This window comes from Glycine soja, chromosome 2 (assembly GCF_004193775.1).
Source record: "Glycine soja cultivar W05 chromosome 2, ASM419377v2, whole genome shotgun sequence".
Classification (NCBI taxonomy): Eukaryota; Viridiplantae; Streptophyta; class Magnoliopsida; order Fabales; family Fabaceae; genus Glycine; species Glycine soja.
In genome coordinates, this window is record NC_041003.1 from 12440389 (window position 1) to 12463159 (window position 22771).

The 22771-nt window shown below is 30.2% G+C and overlaps 2 protein-coding genes across 2 annotated transcripts; one reads left to right on the forward strand and one right to left on the reverse strand.

Annotated features, from left to right (window-relative positions):
* Positions 1-6517: 6517 nt before the first annotated feature.
* LOC114388151 (basic leucine zipper 43-like) lies at positions 6518-7510 on the forward strand. Its single transcript, XM_028348486.1, has one exon. It carries the CDS (start codon positions 6722-6724, stop codon positions 7319-7321), a length of 600 nt encoding a protein of 199 aa, XP_028204287.1. The 5' UTR covers positions 6518-6721; the 3' UTR covers positions 7322-7510.
* A 6012-nt stretch (positions 7511-13522) lies between these two features.
* On the reverse strand, positions 13523-14396 carry LOC114370993 (phytosulfokines 1-like). The gene is made up of 2 exons (XM_028328398.1): positions 14223-14396; positions 13523-13942 (listed from the first exon to the last, which is right to left on the reverse strand). Exons 1-2 carry the CDS (start codon positions 14376-14378, stop codon positions 13814-13816), a joined length of 285 nt encoding a protein of 94 aa, XP_028184199.1. The 5' UTR covers positions 14379-14396; the 3' UTR covers positions 13523-13813.
* Between the last annotated feature and the right edge of the window lie 8375 nt (positions 14397-22771).

Below are 22771 nucleotides of genomic sequence, written 5' to 3' on the forward strand. Positions count from 1 at the left end.
GATTGAGCTAAATGGAAGTTTAGGCCACTCAACTTGGTTAAACTTTAATACTTTATATTCTTTTTTCACCATAAAGAGGTCCCCCTTCACTTAATTGTTTTAAGCCTTGTTTTGCTTTGCCAATGGGAGTTGTATTGGTTATTTGTATTTTAGCTATGAGGTTATTCAATTTTTGTAGCATGTTCCAACTGCTCTGCGACATGATTCAATGATTGTGTCGCTACAATATGGTAGAAAAATTAGTTCGTTTGCTTTTTCTACTTAATTATATCAATAAGCTAAAAGAAGCATGCCTATATAAGACACCTTTAGAGTTCTGATTCTTGAACTATCAAAAAAGTTTTCAATTCATTTTTTCTTATTATAACACTTATATTATTGTTTTCGAGCAATGTTGTCCAGATTTAGATATCGACATTAATGATGGTTATCTAAAAAATCGTTATAGAAAGTCCATATTCTACAATGATTTTGTGGAAAATCATCATTGATGTTGAGCTTTCTATGACAATTATCTGGGAACCATAATAGAAATTTCATTTTCTATGACGGTTTTGTGGAAAACCATCATTGATGTTGAACTTTTTATGACGATTTTATGGAAACTATCATAGAAAATGAAATTTTCTACGATGATTTTCCGGAAAAACCATCATAAAACTACATGTAAAAAGATTTTTTTTTTGTAATAATGTAACATATTCTATAACGATTTTAAAACTGTCGTCGAAAGTAGTCCATATTCAACAATGATGGATTCCATGAAGTTTAAAAACCATCATGGAAGGCCCTACGAAACCGTCATCAAAGACTTTATTTATAGTAGTGTAGTGGCTAGTTTAATTCAAACATCTCAAAGAGAATGGGTAATGGGGCAAACACAGTTTTTAGAGTGATATTCGGTTTGGGGGATAGAAGCTTGGCTTACCCATGACTCTATCAAGTAGTTGAAGACAAGCAATGTACTATTGTAGGAAAGGGACACATTTTTGTTAGGGTATATGCTTACTTCTCTATTATGTTTTTGCAATTTAGCAATATGTTCTACATTGGCTAGGGTTTTCATTTGTGCTTCCAAGAGAGATTAAACTTTTGTACATTGATTGGTTGATGCTTTGCTAGGAGAAAATATAGAAATATGCACTATGTAGTTTGGCACACCATTCGTTGGTGTCTTTGGAGACCTCACAACAGTATTATCTTTTGTAATGGTGCGAAGAATTTCTCAGGATTGTTAGCACAAGTAAAAATCTTATCATGGTAGTGACTATTATATAGTCGTATTTTACGTCCTAACACCTTTTTTTTATTCTTGGTGCATAGATCCTAGTCTAATTCATCTTTTGGTAATTTCTTTTTTGATAGACATTTTGGTACCTCTAGAGTTCGAGGTTGAGCATAGTGTACATCTTGTGTAACTCACTTATATATCTTTTCGATTGTGTGTGTGTGTGTGCGTGTGTGTGTGTGATATTTGCCTTAAAAAATAAAACATAATTTAGTATTAAGATACAAGTTTATGCTTCAACCATTAAAAAATGTCATCAATACTTATTTATTTTTATTAAATGATATTTTCATAGTTGAAAATTATGAGGAAATCAAAATACTATGTATTTAATATGAGTGGTACTATATTCAAATCCCTTAAAAAATGTATCATGTTTGAGTTTTATGGATGAAAAAACATGATTAAGAGAAAAGACTTCACTAAAGATGGTTGGTGAGTCATATTTTCTAACAAAGATTAGTCATTAACAAAATCAATAGGTATTTCGTATATATAACAAGTTGACTCCAAAAAAATATTTGATTTTGCAGTTATTGATTATTTGTGAAAAAAGGCATAACTAAAAAATCATCTATTTTTATTATTATTTTGCAAAATTATTTAACTTTCAAGATACTTTTTGAACTTTTTATTATTTAAAAATTAGTTAATGTTTATTTTTAGTAAAATTATATATTTAAATCTCAATTTTTAAAATAAATATTCAAAACTAAAATTTTACTTATGATAAAAGTTAAATTACTTTATCCAAATAAAGAATTTGAAAGGGATTTAATTTATTTCATCCAAGCAAAATATTTTGAAAACAAAAGAAATTGAAGATTTTAGTTCGGGATGGTTTTTCATTTTTAGTTTTGAAATTTTTAAAATCCAAAATCAATTTTTATTTTCAAATTTTTGTTTTGTTTTTATTTTTAAAAAAATTATTGCAAATTGAATATAGATAACATGAGATAGTTGTTGTATCTTATCTTGCTTCACTATGAAATAATTATGGTAGACTGCAATGACAGTGGTGGTAGTAAGTGTGGTGGGGGTGGGGGTTGTGGCGATGGGATGGTAAGTGACAACAACGACGATAGTGGAATGGTGGTAACAATAGTGGTAGTGATGGTAACGACAACAACAACGATGGAATGGTGATGGTGACAACAATGTCAATGGTGGTAGAATGGTAGTAGTGGGGTGACAACAATGTGGTGATGGTGGTGACAATAGTAATGATGGGGTGGAATAGTGGCGATGGAGGTGGAATGATGATAGTGGTGGTGGCAACAATGACAATGGTAGAAGTGATACTAGTGATAATAGTGGTAGCGACAACAATAATGACAATGTGGTGGTAGTGTGGGTGATAATGACAGTCTGAGTAATGGTGAAATGATGATGGTGATGAAATGGTAATGGTGATGAGAGTGTGTTTTTTAAAACTAAAAATCAAATTTATAATTTTTTTTTGTTTTGAAAATGAATGTAAAACTGTTTTGAAATTAAGTTAAAAATCATTTCATCTCAATTTTTATCGAACATATTTTGTTTTAAAAATTGTATTTGAAAATAAAAAATAAAAAATAAAAACTTGCAACCATCCCGAACATACATAGCCTTAAATTTTTATGCATTTCAAATTTCTTGAAATTATAAAATCTTTCATCCAAAATACTACCTTAGTAAATTATGTATATTTTAAATTTCTTGAAATTATAAAATCTTTCATCCAAAATACTACCTTAGTAAATTATGTATATTTTTTTCTTACTTTTTAAAAATAAACTTTTAAATTTGACCTAAATTGAAAGCATATATATTTCTTGTAATTTTAAAAATAAATACATAGTTGATACTGAGTCTATAACTTTGGAATTAGAAGGGGGACAAAGAATTCCGTACACCCGTAAGAATACGATTCAACCACATAAATTGGCCAAATGTGTAGACATCTTAATAGTGCCATCATGTTTTACTCCCACTTTTTCTTTCCTGATTTTTGTGCCCATGTAGAGATGAGCATTTGTAGGCCACCAATTTTCATGAAAATGGTGTGCACTGTATTTATCTAAACCTTAACACCCCCCATGCCTCAAAAGGACACAACCCATTTGAAAAAGGACAAGAGAGGTCAATAATGTACTCATACTCCTCATCTTATGCCATAGGTATTGTTCCAAGCTTTTGGGTTATTCATTTTCAAATAAGGTAAACTATGACCCCCATGAAGTACATTCAACATTTTATACAATATTAATTAGTATATCTTGTTTGCAGCTTTCTTTGATATTCTTAAATCAAACTTCATTTCATTTTTATATATAATTGTTTATGATTCGTTCACCATTTAAATAAGATTCATATATCCACATAGCTAAGAGAGTGCCACCTTGCAATATCCCAGGTTAAATGCTAGTTACTTGTCGTTCGATTATAGCTCTTTGAAGCTTTGGGAATGTAGAGTGGAAGGAATAAATGAAAATTCTTACCTAACTCTTTGGATTATTCTATTTTATTCTCTCTATATGTATACTTTAATTCATATATTTATCCTGTATCATAATAGACTTAGAGCTTACATTTACTAAATTAATGTTTTTTGTGATCATTATTCTTTCACAAAAAGGTGAGTTCTCACGTTGTTCAAGGATATATTCAGGATTTGACTATAAGATTAAGATTGAGAGAATCTCTTCATACTATAAACTTGCAAACAACTTTGATCTAACAAAACTGTTATTGTGGTGGACATCAATAGATTCTTGGAAATGCATTAATTTTTTTTTTCTGGAAATAGAAGGAACAAAGTTTCTTAACCAAGAAAGTTAGCCTTAACTAGAAGAAACAGTATATGATCAGATTTGTTTATTTGTTTCCCATTCTTAAAAAGTGGTGTCACGGGTTCAGAAAATAGCCCCTTAATTTACAATATATAATGGCAAAGCACTATGATATGCCCTTTACAAGGAATTTATAAAGTACAATGGACTTACAAAGGATCTTCCATATAAATTCCAACACATACTACTACCCTTTGAGAGATGGTTTATCAGGAATGTTCTTTAATTGTACTTCACCACTATCTGACTTTTTATTTTTCTTTTTATCATACCAACTATCTTGTACTTCACCCTTATCAGATTAGTTTAGAATGAAGGGAAACGTTTGATAGTGGAGAATCGCCTAATAAGTTCATATTGGTAAAATGCAGTAATATAACCACTCTCATCCAAGAAAATTAAGAAGAGCCTTGAGGAATAGGACATTTAAAGCATAAAACAATAACATTTGCGTTTGCAAGTTGCAGCCAAGCCTCTTACATTTGCCAAGACTTTTTGGATCTAATCTTTTGGGGCATATTATATTTTCATTATCATATCATGCAAGTGGACAACCATAAAGAGAGACAGATTAGAACAATAACTAAAACTGTTATCAAGAGCAAAATTTATTTAAGTTTAATGCTGATGCACTAAAGTGTAAATATAGTTTTTTTTTTCTCTATTTATAATATTGTGCAAATTAAAAAGTGGTTGCCACTTTTTGGTGCTTTGAACGAGATAGGATTAATAAGGTATTTTAGGCAACTTGAATGGAAGCATATAAAGTTGAGAAAGTACTATTTTAGAGAAGGGAATAGATATGGCAGCTCATGATATGTCGTGAACTCCAACAAGGTGTTGAGTGAACATGAAGCGATGAAGACCCTTATGAAATGTGATTGTTACTATAGTGTTCTTGAGACATCTGTAATATCATAAACTGCTTCTAATGAATGCCACTGGCCTCATGCACATAGTGCTATTCAGTTCTCATCCAATCAATTTGGAGAAAGCTTAACGTGAAGGATCAAAATTCAAAAGTGAGTTAGAAAAGTAAAAGCATACTGAACACAAGTCATTTAATTATATCAGTAATGGATTCCAAAAAGCTGTCATCAAAATTGTTTATAGCTTTTCATTTTAATCAGGATTGCACCAAGGTAACATAATTTAAGATCTCATTAGTTTTTCGATGATTATGACATGGTACTTTGTCCATGCTGTGCTGAACATGATAATAAGTACTCAAATAAACTAGTAAACAGAACCCAAAGGTGTGTGATCAAGTTCACACTCAGTCTTGAGTAATTATTTGGTTAATAGAAGGGTTTACATGATGAAATGGTTGGAATTTAGGTACAAGATGTTTATTTGCTTAAAAAATAAAAACTATTGCTCCAGCATAGTCCCTTCAATCCATATATGTTAGTGGCACATGAGTCATCATAATTATAATAATAATGACCATCAAATATCAATTCTTGCTCCTTTTAAACTGGCCTTCATTGCGTCATGTATCAAAAGGAATTATTGGTTGCAAGAGTTTTCAGTTTTCAAAATTGCTTCCGAAATTGGGTAGGGACCTCTAGAAAAGCTCCCCTGAAATTGACTTTGCCATCGTTTTTGTATGTGCTAAAAAAGATTTTAAATTGCCAATAACACTATATGATGCGGCTGCAATATTTTGATTATGATGACCACTACAAACACATCAAACAGTGATTACAAACATGGTTTTAAGAAACAGTTCACCGCAATTACGGCCGTAATATTTAGGTTTTTGACGTTTCTATGGCTACAATTGCAACTATATCAGTCGCATTTGTCCACAATTTTTCTACTCGTTTAAGGATCACGACAAAACTGAAACCACAACTGTGAGTACAATTTAACACCTTGATTATAGATTATATTGGTAATAGTTGACTCACATCTCACTAACTATGGTGCTGGTAATTGTACATAATCTTTCCCTATAAAGAGTCTGTTTCCGGAATCGAATTCATGATCATTTAATTACCAGGACAGAACTTTACCATGTGCAGGACTCGCCCTCTATAGTTGACTCACATTAATGGCCAATAATCGCATTTGCAATTTAAAACAATGCTATTTTTACTTGTCTTAGCCATTATATAAAATTTAACCACCATTCTCTTTTATTTATCAAATGTTGTATCCCTTGACAGAAGTCTCTAAGTCATAAATTTCCATTACACCATAATAGCAACGAATAATATGAACATATATAGAGCCATAGATAATATATAGACTGCATAAAAGTAATACTAATACACATAACCATAACCCAACAACTTTATGACATGGACTAAGGACAGCCACTTATATAATAAAAAGTGGTCTTCCCCTGGATGTATAAGTCATACCACATGCATACATTAGTAGGAGCACTTCCTAATTATTGTTAATTTCTGCTCATGTAAGCCCTAGGACCATGACTCTTTGCCCAAACTGGCCCCACTTTTCTAGCCATAATCTTCTATAAATTCACCCCAATTCTCACACAACCTTCCCCAGTTCCAATATCATCTCAGATTCTCAACATACCTTGCAACCAGACCCTTGAACCATTTTGAAAATTTGTTCCAAAATTCTAACCATGGTTCCTAGTGAGATCAGAGGAGTTCACTATCTAGCACCTGAAAATCCATTCCTAGTTCCACCAAACTTTAGCCTTCTGCAAAATGACATCCCTAACCTTCATCTTAACACCCTCCTAAGAAATTTTCCAAACTGCCACTACCCTCCTTCAGGCCATGAATTTGTTGTTCCTCCCTCCTCATGCCTCAGCAACAACTCAACCTCTGATGAAGCTGATGAAATCCAGTTCAACATCATTGACGAAAGGAAGCACCGGAGAATGATATCGAATCGAGAATCCGCCCGCAGATCAAGGATGAGGAAGCAGAAACACCTGGATGAGCTATGGTCACAGGTTGTTAGGCTCAGAACTGAAAACCACAGCCTTATTGACAAACTCAACCATGTGTCTGAGTCACATGACAGAGTCCTCCAAGAGAATGCACGCCTCAAGGAAGAAGCTTCGGATCTTCGCCAAATGCTAGCAGACATGCAAATTGGAACCTCTTTTGCTTGCACCATGGAAGATTTGGAGGACCTTCCATGCAACACTTCTCAACTACTCAAACCTGATCCCTTAAACGAATCAATCACTCCTGCAGACATGATTCATGAATGAGGCTATATTCTCCACTATACACACACAAACATATTAATTAGTAATTACTCATATATATATATATATATATATGCCCCTTCTTCTTACTTTAGATTTCTATGATCTTTTGTGCCTCCATTGGAGATGTATGAGTTTAGAACCATATCATATATATATCAATTATCAAATAATTAACAGCTTTACATGCTCCTTACTGGGAATCATTATAATAATTTTATAATATATATATATATATATATATATATATATATATATATATATATATATATATATATATATATATATATATAAACAAATTTACGTACATAGAACAGAAGAATTGAACAGTTACTTGTCTACCATATCGCCGCGTCCTTATCCTTGTTGATGATGAAGCAGTGTACCTAGCCAGATTATGATATTCTTATTTCTCTGTACCCATCTTATAAAATTAACCAAATAAAATGGTGCCTATATCATTTTCACACCAAACAAAACCCCCACAACGAAAAATGGAACAGTTATTATAGATAAATAAACCAACCAAAGGCCAATAGATTATAAAAGAAAAAAAAAACTCTTGGGAATAAAAAATTTCATCTTTACTTTAAGAAGTAGCTACTATTGCTAACTATATAGACTTTGTCTTTTGTAGGACCACGAGGGGGTAAGAAGAAGAGGTGAGGAGTGAGCTATGCACGTGCAAAAGTAAAACAAGGTATCATAAATCTGAAAGAACACCGAAAAGGGTGTGTGTCCATTGTTTGCCCAGAGAATAACAGGGTCCATTCCAATACGACAAATGGTGGTGGAGGTGCTGGTGGTAGTGGATCATCACACACATTACTACCACAAGAAGCAAAACATATAATCAAAAGGGTGTCCACTAAAAACACAAAAAACAAACTATTCTGAGGTTTTTGGCAGAGTGAGGCCTTCTTTAAATTTCTTCTTGTGTCACTAGTAATAATGTGGATTATGTGACCAAGTGGAGCCCATGCTTCAGGTGTTGCTTCAAATAGTACTTTTAACAAAGAGACAAGGGAGTGCATGCATCATCATCAAGGGTCTATTCTATCTTCACAAAATTGTCAAATTGTGTCTTTCCTTTTGCAGGAGTGTGTGATCTAATCTGAACACTACTCTCTAACACATGAAGACAGGTTCTGCATAAGGTTGGGGATTTGCTTTGCTTATCTTAGAATTTTGGCAAAATTAAACCAGACATGGGACAAACTTGGATTGAGTGCATGTTTGAATTAAAATTAAAATAGTTATCCGCATATTTCAATTCAAATTCAATGGATAAAAAAAAAATTTAAGTAAACGTAAAAGTCATGATCTTTTAACAAAATTACTTTTGTCACAAAATATTTTTTGACCTGAAATTCAAACATGGACGGAAAGAGATACAGAGAGGCCTGTGGCACCATCATGATTGTATTGTTGGCATGAGAATCTTGATAGCAATATATACAAATCGTGCAGCTTTTGACAATCGTCAAATCAGGGTCACGTTGTTGTTGTTAAAATGCTTGCCAATTTTTTTTTTTCAAGGAAAGTCAAAGCCCAAAACCTTCAAGAAAGTTGTGATACCGATTGCCACACCATATTATTTCTATGAACTGAGTTTTTTATGGTTATATTGTATATAGAGGAGAGGCGTGTTTAATTTGACCTGAAAAGAGTTAATTTCATCAGTATATAGGTTGTTTTATTTAATTTTAACGGCATTAACTATCTATTTTAATATGATAATTATTAAATTTCTCTCACGCTCTCATCTCTATCACTTATAGTCTTATAGGTTTAGAAGATATGTTAAATATGCAACTTATCAGCATTGAAGGAAGAGTTAGTTGGAAATCAATCCAAGTGAATATATAATCCACTGAGTGGGCCTAGTGTAAGGAATTTAGGTAGTTTGTATAAAATTTTAAGTTTAAATTTCATTGCTTTCATTATATAAAAAATATATTTAGTTACACATTTAACAGCTCATCTTTTACGTTTTGGCAGATTCTACCACTCATTTGTTTTGTTAATCAGCTCATGGAATTTTTGCACATTTTACTCTAATATTAAATATTTATTAAACTTTTAAAAGTGAATTATATAGGAAAGAAAAATGTAAACCAAACTCTTTTTAAGATTCTCTTTATAATAAGTTTATTGAAAATCAGTTTTTTTATGTCTTGTTTCTCATTTAATGATTCTTTCTTTTGATTTATGTTAAATGAGAAATAAAATCTCCTAAAATTAATAATTTTTAATAAATTCTAATGGAGTATTTGAGATAAGATGTCAGTAAGAGTATTACTAACATTTCTCATTCTAAATTATGTGCTTTGTCATAGTCTCGCGAACACATAAACACACCATTTAAAATTTAATGAACATTTAATATTAGAGTAAATCAGAATTTTATAAGAGTTTCAATCTTATTATTTTCCTTACCATCGCTGACAAAAGAAAGAATCATCCTCAATTTATTTTTTTGTCATGGATAAAAAATCTTACACCACTATGTCACAACCTTTTGCCTTAAATCATCCCTAAATTTAATTCAACGTGAGAAAAAATAATAACTTTGATAATATCAGTCCCTTCAATATAAACCTCAACCAATCAATATCCCACATTTTATTCTCACCCTCAATATAACTATTACCAAGTCTTTGGGTACAGGGAACATGACTGATACTTATCCAAATACTCAAATTAAGTATCCAAATTTGTTTCTTAAAAAGTGTTTTTATGTGCCCTTGAGTATTCAAATTTCAATGCATATTGAATACAGGAACGGACATATTCGATAGTCGATACGTTTACATACGTATACGACATCACTTTAGGAATAATTTTTGCATTAGGGTTTGACAATTCTACTATTATGAATGTTATAAGTGTAGGACTGATGGGCTATTTCATATTCATGACAATTCTATTTGTTAATAATTTTCAAATTACTTGGTAGTGTCAATGAAATTGAGTCTTTACTTTTTTAATTTTTAATCTTTTATAATATTTTTTTTTTGATCCTTATAAAATTATTAATTTTAAAATGGTTTTTGTAAAATTTCTTTTTTCTATTTTGGTCCTTGTTATTTTATTATAGTTCTTGTGAAATGCTAATATTTTCATTTTGTCTGTAGCTATATTAATATTTTGTTCATTCAATTTAGTTCCTTTAAAAAAATGATAAGAAGTAAAAGAAAATTAGTTATATATTATAAGGATAAGAATGAAAATTAAATATTTTGTGAGAATTAAAATAAAATTTCAAATACTAAAATAAAAAAACTTACAAAGATTATTTAAAAAATAATGTTATAAGAACATAAATAGAAAACATGATATATTACATAGACTAAACATATATTTAAACGTTTCCAATGTTATGAAGTTGTCGATCAACCCTTCTCCGGATGCCTGCATCTGAACAGAACTTACAACTGATGTTCTTCTGACTTTCTGTGAGCTATGCCAGAATTACCTAGAAGGCCCAAGTAGAACCCAAAGACTTATAAAAACAATTAAACAGAACAATACACGATAAATTTTAAATGCTTAAATTTTATTTACGGAAAAGAATCAGATAGCCATTCATATAATTAAAATTTAAACACATGGATCCAATTTCATATTACTCTCAAGAGGACTCAGGCTTGAGTCATACTTGATAGTGACTTGGATGCACTTTTTTTTTGTATGTATTCTATTTGCAATTGTCTTCACTTCTTTCTCATTACTCTCTCCAAAATTCTTATTTCTTCCATTGCTAATTTTATCTATCACTCTAATTAGACACTTTTTCAATAAAATCTTGTTAGGTAAAAACTTATCTCATAAATTTGAGTATCATACATGTTAAAATGACATAAAAAAATTATTTCGATTAGCTCCATCAAAAAGCTTACTAAAAATAAGCTAAAAATTGGGTTAGGGTAAGAGATTTTGAACTTTCAAGGAGTTTGAAATATATAAGAATTTAATTACTTTAATTAAATTTCTTTCACTTTTTAAATACTTCATTTGGATAAAATAATTTAAATTTATTGTGTTTTAATTTTTATTTTTTTGCATAATAAAGTGATTTAACTTTCAATATATGCGAATTTTTATTTTTTGTGTTTGAATTTCCTTCATTTTAGGTATTATTTACTTGCAATTGTTCCATTTTACTGGGGGGGGGGGGGGGGGATCTCCTATAAAATCCCCATCATTTTGAAATTTCTTTGGATTTGATATACAAACAAATCATTTTGATATATATTGAATTTCTCTCTCAAAATTCTCTCATCCAAACAAGAAATGCTTGTCACGAATCATTTTTGTAGGATCAAACAAGTTCTCCAAAATTCTTCTAACTATATCAACAAAATATTGGACACGGATAAAAAAAAGGATTCAATTCTATGACTATGGATCATAGGGAAGATTATATGGATGCCTCTTGAGCCAAATTAGCAAACTAAACAATAGTATTTTTTTTTTTTTCATAATGATATATATCAGACTTGAATATAATTGTTTTCAATGAAAAGTATTTGCAGTCTATTGAGAGAAAAAAAAAACATTTCTTTTGAAGAGTAAAAGCAACTCACTTCAATCTTAAAAAAAGCTTTATGAGTGTAAAAGCCAATAACATGAAAGAAATGGAATTTGTACAGAATAATTAATTAATTAACACTTTACTCTGAACATTGACTTTAGAGTTTAGACATGACTAGGCTTTTTAGTTGCATTGAAATTCCACACACGATTCAACCCAAGCCCATTTGTCAAAGTAATACCAACAAATTTGTCAAAGTTAATTCAGTAGTGTTATCTCAACTACATGCCCCTTGTTGGATAAAATGGTCTGTGTCAAAATTTGTCGGCCTCATTTTTACGCATTCTCTATTCTCCACTTCTCCTCATTTTGGTTTTGGACTTCTCCAAAACTACCCCAACTTTTCATTTGCTTTTTTGTAAACAGAAGCACCAATTATACTTGTTTTTGCAACCGTTGTTAGAAATAGAATTCAAAATGGTTTCCTGTAACACTTAAAGGCATGTACTTGTGACGATTTTTTCATCCATGCCAACTATCACTTAAAAAGATGTTGTGAGAGTATTTTAATATTTTTTTTATATACCATTCTCGAGTTTATTATGTCTTACTGTAAATCATGATAATCACTTTCTTGGAGATCAAAAGCATTTTTCATTCCTTAGCTACTATGCCAAGATCGATATTGCCAATGCTAAAAGGTAAGATTTAAAGTTTAAATCCTCATTTTTTTATAATTACCTAATTTGGACATTTGACTCTCCGGTAATAGGATATAAGGTATTTTCATAAGTTTTAATCTTTTAGGTTAAATATAAAATTAATTTTCAATCTAAAATTTAATCACATTTAAAACTCGTTATCCTCCTCAAGATTATATTTTGCCATAATCAAACTCAAATCGTTTCATATAAATTTAGTGCGTTGTGAACTACACCCGTTATATTTTAAATCCTCATGTTGTCTATTATGTTAGAGAGAATATATATATACAATTAACATATGGATCCTGATTGATGAAAAATGTATTTTTCTCTGTTCAAAGTTACAAGACAACATATATGGCAATATCTAAATTGATAACCCTAACAGGTAATATTTAAATTATCTTATAACACAATACTTAGAGAATATAATTAGTAGATCATAGTTTGTAAAAATTGTCTTTCTCTTATGAACGTAAATCATACTATTTGTACTAAAAAAATCATACTATTTGTTACTCTACTTTCAGTAACCATTTTCAATCTAGGAACAAAATGCTCTTTGAAAAGTACATCCACCAGTACTCCTTGAGCTACAATATGAACTATGAAATCTGAATTACAAAAGAGTTCTTAAGGATATCCATTGTGCCGTTAAAATATACGGCTAGATGGAAAGATATTTTTTTTATAGAGTAACAAACAAATTACATAACTTAAAATTCAACTCAAAATTTTAAGATATTAAATTTATAAATATTTCTCACTTATATATTACTTAAAACATTCGTTCTCATTTAATGTGAGACTTTTTACTCATACTTATAAGAATATATCTTAAAATCTTTGATTTTTTCCAATGTTCAAGTTATAAAAGGATTTAATTAGAAGATATAAGATTAACTTAATAATAAAGAATAAAGAAAAAAAGAGATAAATTAAATCATGAATTTGAGTCTTCTCACTAACAAAAATTAACAAACAAACAACTAACATTTATCAATAAAAATAAAATAAAGGGTCCAATTTTCTAATCAAGACTCAAGAGTTGTGGGTTGGTAGCAGTATCTCTTATGATCAATTTGTCGGCCTTATCAAAAAGTAAAGCAAACATCAGGCGGAAAAATAGATAGAATTACATATTTTTCACATTGTTGCCAATTCTAGTATTCTAAAGAATTACACTTCTCGCAGCACAATATAATCCTCAATAAACAGTATGAAGAGCAAAAACAGAAGCAAGAAATAGCACAATCAAGGCCCATTATTAATGTCTTGTGTGTAAACATAATCCGTATGAGCAACCATTGTTGTTTTAACCACACACTCAGTCCTGTCTAGTCCCTTGCAAGCACCACCATCATCATTGAACCGTGTCTTTTCCTACATAGTACAAGAAAATTCACAAAAAAAAGGTTAAGTACAGTTTGAAAACAAACATAAACATAACATGTAACTGAACAAAATATTTTAAGAACCCACTTCGGGTATGTTTTGATTTTTGGTGGGAGGGTTCAAAAGTTGTTTGAGAGTAAAATCAGTATGAAATCTTGTTTGATTACGTATCCCTCAAAAAATATATTTGAAAGTAAAATTTTGTCGGCAAATCTAGTTTTAGAGACTTGGAATACTTTAGCAAACTATAATCTAAACATGTACTTACAAGTGACATTGTTGTTACATGGGAAGAAGAAACTGGTCTATGTGGAACAACATCTGGACTATTGGTGTTGATCATGAACAAGGACCTGCCCTCAACAACCGTGAAAAGAAGAACATAAATAACATAGAATACTACTATTGTGATGCACCTTGCCATATGGTTAACTTAACTCTTGGGAACATATAACTTTGGCACAAATAGAGTGTGAAGGGAAATATAAATGGAATAGTAGTAGTGGGAGTGTGAAGTTCCAAGAATGAGCATTGAAATCAGGCAACATACCACAAAAAGTCAAAGAAAATTCAATGCTCCCATTAATTTAGAGGTAAATGCTTCCTGTCTTTCTAGGGAATACCAATTATTTAAATTGAGAGACATTACATTGAGAAGTGGGAAGTGAGAACCGTTTTGCTCCTTCCTTTGTTGGCTATTCTTTATGTTTTTGTCACCAGAGAGGCAAGCTGTTCTTGCAAGTCTAGTGTACGATAAATTAACACTATTAGAGATAAATAATTAGTTTAGTTGGTTATAAGTTAGTTACAAATTAGTTATAAGTTTAATTATATAAGACTGAATGTATTCATGTAAAATTTGATTTGTTCTTTTGAGCATTATTCAAGTTTCTTTTTTCTCTTCTTTCCATCTCTCTACCTTGAACTTTATCATGGTATTAGAGCAATATCACCCATCACCCATACTCTTAGAGATGACGTCTTCATATCTTAATTTCATTAGTGTTGCACAAGGTTTTGTGAAGATAAAGGATGTCGGTGGAAAGCGGAAGAGGAACCAGAACAATTTCAATTTGCATGGCTAGAGTAAGTTTTTCCATGTCTAGCACTATCCAGTTTTTGCCAACAAGGTGTTTGATTAAACGCTTTTGAAGATTTTGGCTTATTGTTTCAGCCTTTTAGGTTTGTTTTGATGACTTTAGTTTCTGCCATGTGTGGTGGTTAAACATTGTTTATTTGTTAGCTTCTATCATGAGTGGTTAAGCCTTGATTATTGTTAGTTCACAAAGTGTTTGTGAAAAGTTTTCATAGAAGATAAATTTTGTGATTCTTCTATTTTGTTGATATAAGCTTCTGTCCTTGGTGATTAAGCATTGCTTAAGCTTTTGTCATGGATGGTTAAGCATTGAAATGTTGTTTTGCTTTTGCTCTTGATGGTTAAACCTCGTTGCTTCTGTCAAGTGGTTAAACTTTGAGGTATAGTTTCTGCTTGGTGATTAAGCTTTGATAATTTCATGGATTAATGATTTGAGCTTCTATCAAAAGATCTTGTTGTTGATTTCGCTTGATGGTTAAGCTTTGATGCTTGCTTTGGACTCTTGGAAGAAGATTGAGAAAGTCGAAGTTGATCGAAGATTTCTAGAAGTTTCTATTTTTGGCCAATGTATTTCCGACATGTTTAGCTATATTTCAAGTTTTCAAATTTTTTTCATTTCCTTTGTTGTTGATGTATTGTCTTCTCCAAGCTAGAAGTGTTTTCAACACCTTCCAGCTTGCAGCGATATTAGAGATAAAAATTAGTTTAGTTGGTTACAAGTTAGTTATTAGTTTAATTTAGTTAGTTACAAATTAGTTTAGTTACTTACAAATTAGTTACAAATTTAGCTATATAAGACTCAATGTATTCATGTAAAAATTGATTTGCTCATCATTATCCAAAATAATATTCAAATTTTTCTTTTCTCTTCTTTCCATCTCTCTACCTTGAACTTACATGTGGTAGACACTTGTGGATGTTGGATCTTCTAATCCTTTACTTTGCCCAAAGTCATCTTAAAAAATTTATAATTCACATAATAGTTTAATCTATGTTAAGTGCTTTTCTTTTTGTTTACTGCTTTGATAGATAAGTTTATTAGAATTACAAATATTTTTTTATAGTATTATTAGATTAATATTTTTAGAGTTTAATATGACTATAGGGATAAGTGACAATGTAAAATATAATTTTATATTATAAATTACTGTTAATATAATTTTTAAAGTAGTTATTATAAAAATCAATAAATTTATCTTACAATATATTGTAATTGAATAATACTATGAATGTATAATTATTTTTCTCATAATTTTAATAAACATTACTTATACACAATACTCAAACTTAAAAGTTTTGAAAAACTAAAAATAACCTATCTCAGTTCTTACATATATATAATACCCTTTTAATTACTTCATTCATCTAAAAAAATCGTTTTAATTAATTCACGACTTTTAAGAAAATTAATTACTTTAGTCAGTGAAAGGAAAAAATAATTTTCAAAAATGTTTTATAAAAGGGAGAGAACGTATAATTCACAAGAACTATAATTTTGGTTTATTTAATTAGTAAAATTAAAATTGTTAAAAAAATATTGGAATTCATTGACTTAGTCTTTTTACATAATTATTTTTCACCTAATAAACTAATACGCGGAGAGAGAATAGTAGTTATATAATTTTATGTTAATTTGTATCTAGTCAAGTTATCTATCTAAATTCTAATCCTCCCAAGAAAACTAGTTTATTTTATTAATTTACAATATTTGTTTTTTATTGACTAAAAATAAATTTGTGATGTAATTAAATATATTTTGATAAAAAATTAATATAAGAGAAAAATTAAAAAGAGTCTTATAAAAAAATTTCTTAAAAAACTTAAAATAAAATATTTTTTTATTTTTTTTATTTATGTTGATTCTTTTTTTAATCTCTAAACTTTATACAATTTAATCGCTGAATTTTATTTAAAAAATGTGATTTTAATCCTTGTGCTTATAAACTCTCCAATTTCTGCATCTGTTATTTCAGGGTGCGAAAAAGAACTAAAAACCTGTGTGTGTGTGTGTGTGTTTTTTATATAAAATTCAGTAACTAAATTAAAGGTTTAAAAACTAAAAACAACATTCAATTAAAGTACAAGTACACGATATATTTTACCCAAAAGTCTACGTATAAAATGTAGATGCATTAACACTTAAAAATATACTATTTATATTAATTATTCTTGAGGAGAAATATTTTTATTTCAATAATTACTCTTTATTCTTATCATTAACTTTAATATAGTGTAATTCACGTGAATGAAAATAAACTAAAACATGGGAATAATATTTTCATGAAAACCAACAAATTCTTAAAAAAATATTTTTATAAACTTATAACATATATAAAAGTTTTATTCTCAAACTTTCTATACAGAAAGAAAGAGAGAGAGAAAAAAAAAAAACTTTACAAATACGAAGCTTGAGGCATACACAAAGTGGTGTATGCACATCCCGGCATATATACGGAAGGACAGTTACACAGAGGAGAGGAGTTGCTCGGATAAAACGGGTCTCCGTTTGGGTTAGACATACCGAGTTAAACGGCTTGGTAGTGGGCTGAAGGCACATGCTTGGCCCAAAAGGATAAGATTTAAACTAAAATACAAATTATAAATTGAGAAAAAAATTATACACCAATAAAAAGTTTTATACTATTATCTAATTATAATTCATGTATGATAGGATTATTAAATTTTATGATAATTACTTTAAAATTTATATTAAAAATATAAAATTATTTTACATTGTCAATACATGACCATTAAATTAATATACATTAAATTAATATAAATTTTTGATTGAACATTAAATGTGCATGTTGTAAATCTCATCCCATACCATGTTTAATTCCTATAGATAGAAATATAGTTAATATATATAATAATTTTAGAAAATAAAGAATAACGATAAGAAATTAACTTATCTCAAAAGTAACTCTAGAATTGTTTTTCATCCTTATTATTTATTTCTTTTAAAATTTAATGATTATAATAAATAGTTAACATTAACCATAAATTTTTCAAGAAAATCAATTATTAGAATAAAGATTAGTTTTTTAAAGTTATTCTTAAAATAACTTTATCCCTCCTCTAAAAATTATTGTAAATTCAATTTTGGCTTTCACTTTTATCTTTTATCTTTTATGAAGGCTTACTTGATAGCATAATTATATGCCGGAAAGCAAATGTCACCTTTCATACTCAAGATTATTGATACCGACATTTCATGATTCTTTATATTGATAACTTTGTGTTGCTAAATTAAGCATTTTACACTTACTACTGTACCGAACACTTCCATTATTTGCCAATTGTTTTCAAGACTCGGGAAAGTTAGGACCTATGGTCGATGATGAACACTTCTTCCTTTCATCAAATTGGTTTATTTTATGAGTGAAGATGTGTATACTTGTAAAAGTAAAGACGTTTAACTCTCAAGTGAGTGATAATGATAAACCATTCTAAATCTAATGTAAAATCAAAGATAATAATATAAAATTGTGAAATAAATTAGAGCTAACAATAATAATAATTTTTACTTTAGTGCTGAAATTATTTTGACCGAGGTAGGATGGTGAGGGAGGAAAACTCGTTGTCACTTTATCAGACAACAAAGTAACAAGAAGTTATTATAGAGAACATACTTAAGAAGAATGGAGTAATAGTATACACATAGACTATATTTGTTACATTATTTTAACTAATTTTTAACTTTTTTACTAGTTAAAAAACTTAACTGACTTTATTAACAATAATTGGTAAAGAATTTTTTTAATAGCTTGCATCATTTTTTAAACACTGCCTCTATAGGCTGAAAATGAAATATTTAAGAAATATGCAACATTTCCTATAGATTTTGATTTTTAAGGTGTCAAACTTTGTTGATTAATCATGGCATCTGTATTGAGTGTTTTAGAATTAGGCATATGTACTTTTTTTTTATAAAAAAAAAGTAATTAGGCATATGTACGTTCAGTTATAGGTAAATTGATTCCTAAACATAACCTAAGCTAAGCAAATCAGAAATTTAAGTCAGTCAAATGAGTGTTTCAAAAATTAATGATTATCATATTTTAGTAATCGATTACAATGTTCAAAATCGATCTGATCATAAAAAAACTCACTTATATAATCGATTACTCATCAAGTTAACCAATTTCTTTAAGTGAATCTTAGCTTGATTTTGAAAGGAACATTGTCCTTACATTCCAAACTAATTTACACAAGACAAAAGTGAGTTTATGTAAAAAGAAAAGAAAATTTTCTATTTTAATTGATTACAGCCTCGAATAAATAGATTAAATATATTTAAACTCGAACTCAAAACCACTAAAAAAAATTTAATTGATTACATGAAGCCTATAATTGATTATTCTTGTTATATTTTGAAAAATTATAAAGTTTACTCACCATCTCTCAAGCCATAATTGTCTTATGAAAATATTCTTAGACTCTTGAGAATGGAGCTTTGAAGGGGTTTTCATCAAGTTTGATGTCTGCACTACAAGTTTTGATTCTCTCATCTCAAGATCAAAGGCTTAGTCCTTCTCTTGGTTAATCTTTGTGCTCATTCATATCTTCACATGAAGTAAATTTGTATAATGATTCTATATAAAAATGTTTAAAGAATAAGTCTGATGTATTTTATTCATAGAATAGTGTAATATATATATAAGGGTCCTATAATTCCTCATCTATTAAAGGAATTACAACTGCATAAATTATCTCAACTGTAATAAAGCCTAGCTAACATAATATTTGATTGTATAATATTAGTTAATAGAATATTTGACATATCTTAACACCCCCGCTCTGTTTGACACTCCTTTGGTGAGAACATCAGCCAACTGTAATTCAGATCTTACAAAGGGAAAGAAAATTATTCTAGCTTCAAGCTTCTCTTTGATGAAATGTCTATCAATCTCCACATGCTTTGTTCTATCATGTTTGATAGGATTGTGAGCAATTGCTATAGCCGACGTATTGTCACACAGTACAAAGTCGTAGTTTTATTTGATTTAAAGCCCAAACCTGATAGTACATTTTTAACCTACAAAAGTTCACATACACGTGTCATGCCTCTGAGTTCTGCTTCAACACTAGATCTTGCTACTACAGGCTGTTTTTTTACCCCTCCATGTTACATCCAGAGGTAGATCTTCTATCATCTCTTGAACTTGCCTAATCTGCATCAGTGTACCCTTCTACCTTTAAGTTTCCATGATTTGAGAACAAAATTCCTTTTCGAGGAGTGGACTTCAAATATCTCAAAATCCTCTCGACATCATCCATATGAAGCTTTCGTGGGTCATGCATAAATTGACTAACGACATTCACTGCATAGGTAATATCTGGACGTGTATGGGACAAATAAATTGGTTTTTCTACCCGTCTTTGGTATCTCCTCTGTCTATGCGTGCTGAATTTGAGCATTGAAAGAGTTTATGATTTTGTTCATATGAAAATACCATGTTTTGATTTAGCTACTTCAATACCCAAACAATATTTGAGGTTTCCAAGTTGTTTCATCTCAAGTTGTTCAGACGCAAGGTATTGTTGCAAATTAGAAATCTCATCTTGGTCATTTCCTGCATGTCATCTACATATATAATCAAAGTTGTAATTTTTTCTTTTCCTCTCTTCAAAAATAAGGTGTGATCAGAGTTACTTGCCCTATTGGCAAAAGCCTTCATAGACTTGGTAAACCTTCCAAACCATGCTCTTGGGGATTTTTTTAATCCATATAGAGCCTTCTTTAATTTGCAAACCTTCATTCCATTTGAATCTGTCATGCCTGGTGGGGATCCATATAAATTTCTTCTAAAATATCTCCATGTAGGAAAGCATTTTTCACATCAAATTGTAGAAGAGACCAATCTTGGTTTGTTGCTAGCAACAGAAGTATTCTCACAGTGTTGAGCTTGGCTACCGGTGCGAACGTCTCTTGATAATCTACACCATAAGATTGAGTATAACCTTTAGCCTCAAGTCATTCTTTATACCTCTCAATAGTTCCATCAGCTTTGTGTTTGACTGTAAATACTCATTTGCAGCCCATAGTTTTCTTCCCTCATGGTAAGGACACAAGATCCCAAGTATTGTTTTTTTTCTAAAGCTGCCATCTCATCAACCATTGCTTTGGTCCATCTAGGATATGCCAAAGCTTCCTATATATTACTAGGAATAGAAATTGAAGATAATTGAGATACAAATGATGCATATGACTTAGATACCTTGTGATATGACACATATTTACTAATGGGATATTTAACTTTGGCTTGGAGGTCTGGTTCATATTTAGCTGGAGGTTGACCACGATTAGAGCAGGGTGGAAGATTATATTGGACAATAGTAGACTCAGTGTTTGGTGTGTTGGTGGTCTCACGCAGACAATGATCAATTTCATGATTGGTTTCATCTAAATTAGTATTATCAAGGGTAGGATCAAGAGAAACAATTTCATGATCAGTTTCATCTACATTAGTATTATCAGAGACAAGATCAGAAGGTACCTCTGAAGAGTCAAGCCGAACCTGTGGAGAAGATTGAACCAATTGGTTATGATCAGAAGACACTGCATTATCCAAAAAAAAATCGTTCATCTTTAGGATTGGCTCACTTCTTGCAGAATGATCCTTACACGGTAATTTATTTTCACAATATAATTTATATATGAGATATCAAACATACTAATATCATGATTATGCACTTCACTTTCATTTCCTCCCTAAAGTGTAGAATCAACATAAAAAAATTATGCTCATTAAATGTCACATCCATAGAGATATAAAATTTCTTTGATGGTGGATGGTAAGCACGATAACCTTTTTGAGTTGATCCATACCCAACAAAAACACATTTGATAGCTCATTCTTCAAGCTTTGTACGTTGATGTGGATGTAAGTGAACAAATATAACACATCCAAAAACATAAGGTGGTAAATAAACCATGGAAGGAATGATACAATGATCAGACAACACATCTAGAGGCCTTCTAAAGTTAAGCACACTAGAAGGGGTTCGATTAATCAAATAAACTACAGAGCTCACAGCCTCACCCCATAAATGAGATGGGACATTAGCATCTACCAAAAGTGATCTTGTCACCTCTAATATATTTCTATTTTTCCTCTCAGCCACTTCATTTTGTTATGGTGAATAAGGACAAGTGGTTTGATGCAAGATTCCATTAGAGTTCATGAACTCTATTAATTCAGTCTTAAAATATCCCCCCTCCATTTTCTGATCTAATGACCTTAATATATGTGTTAAATTGTGTAGCTATCATCTGATGAAAGGAACAAAACACATCACACACATCACTTTTATGTTTAAGCAAATACACCCAGGTTACCCGAGTACAATCATCAACAAAATTGATAAACCATTTTTTCCCATTATGCGTAGATTGTGGGACAGGGCCCTAAACATTTGTGTGAATTAATGAAAAAGGAAAATCAATTCTTTTTATTGCTTAAAGGAAACACAACATGTTGGCTTTTTTCCTTTACACAAGTTTCACAAAGAAAATCAGAAATATTGCATTTATGAAATAGCGATGGAAACAATTTTTTTAGATACCCATAAGAGGGATGTCCTAATCGTTTATGCCATAGCCATATTTCCTTTTTATTTTTATCTTGAATGTGTTCATTCATAAGACAAGCCAATGCTCATTTATGGGTTTTTTGTGAGACATTTTCCAGATAATACAGCCCTTCACTCTCTCTACC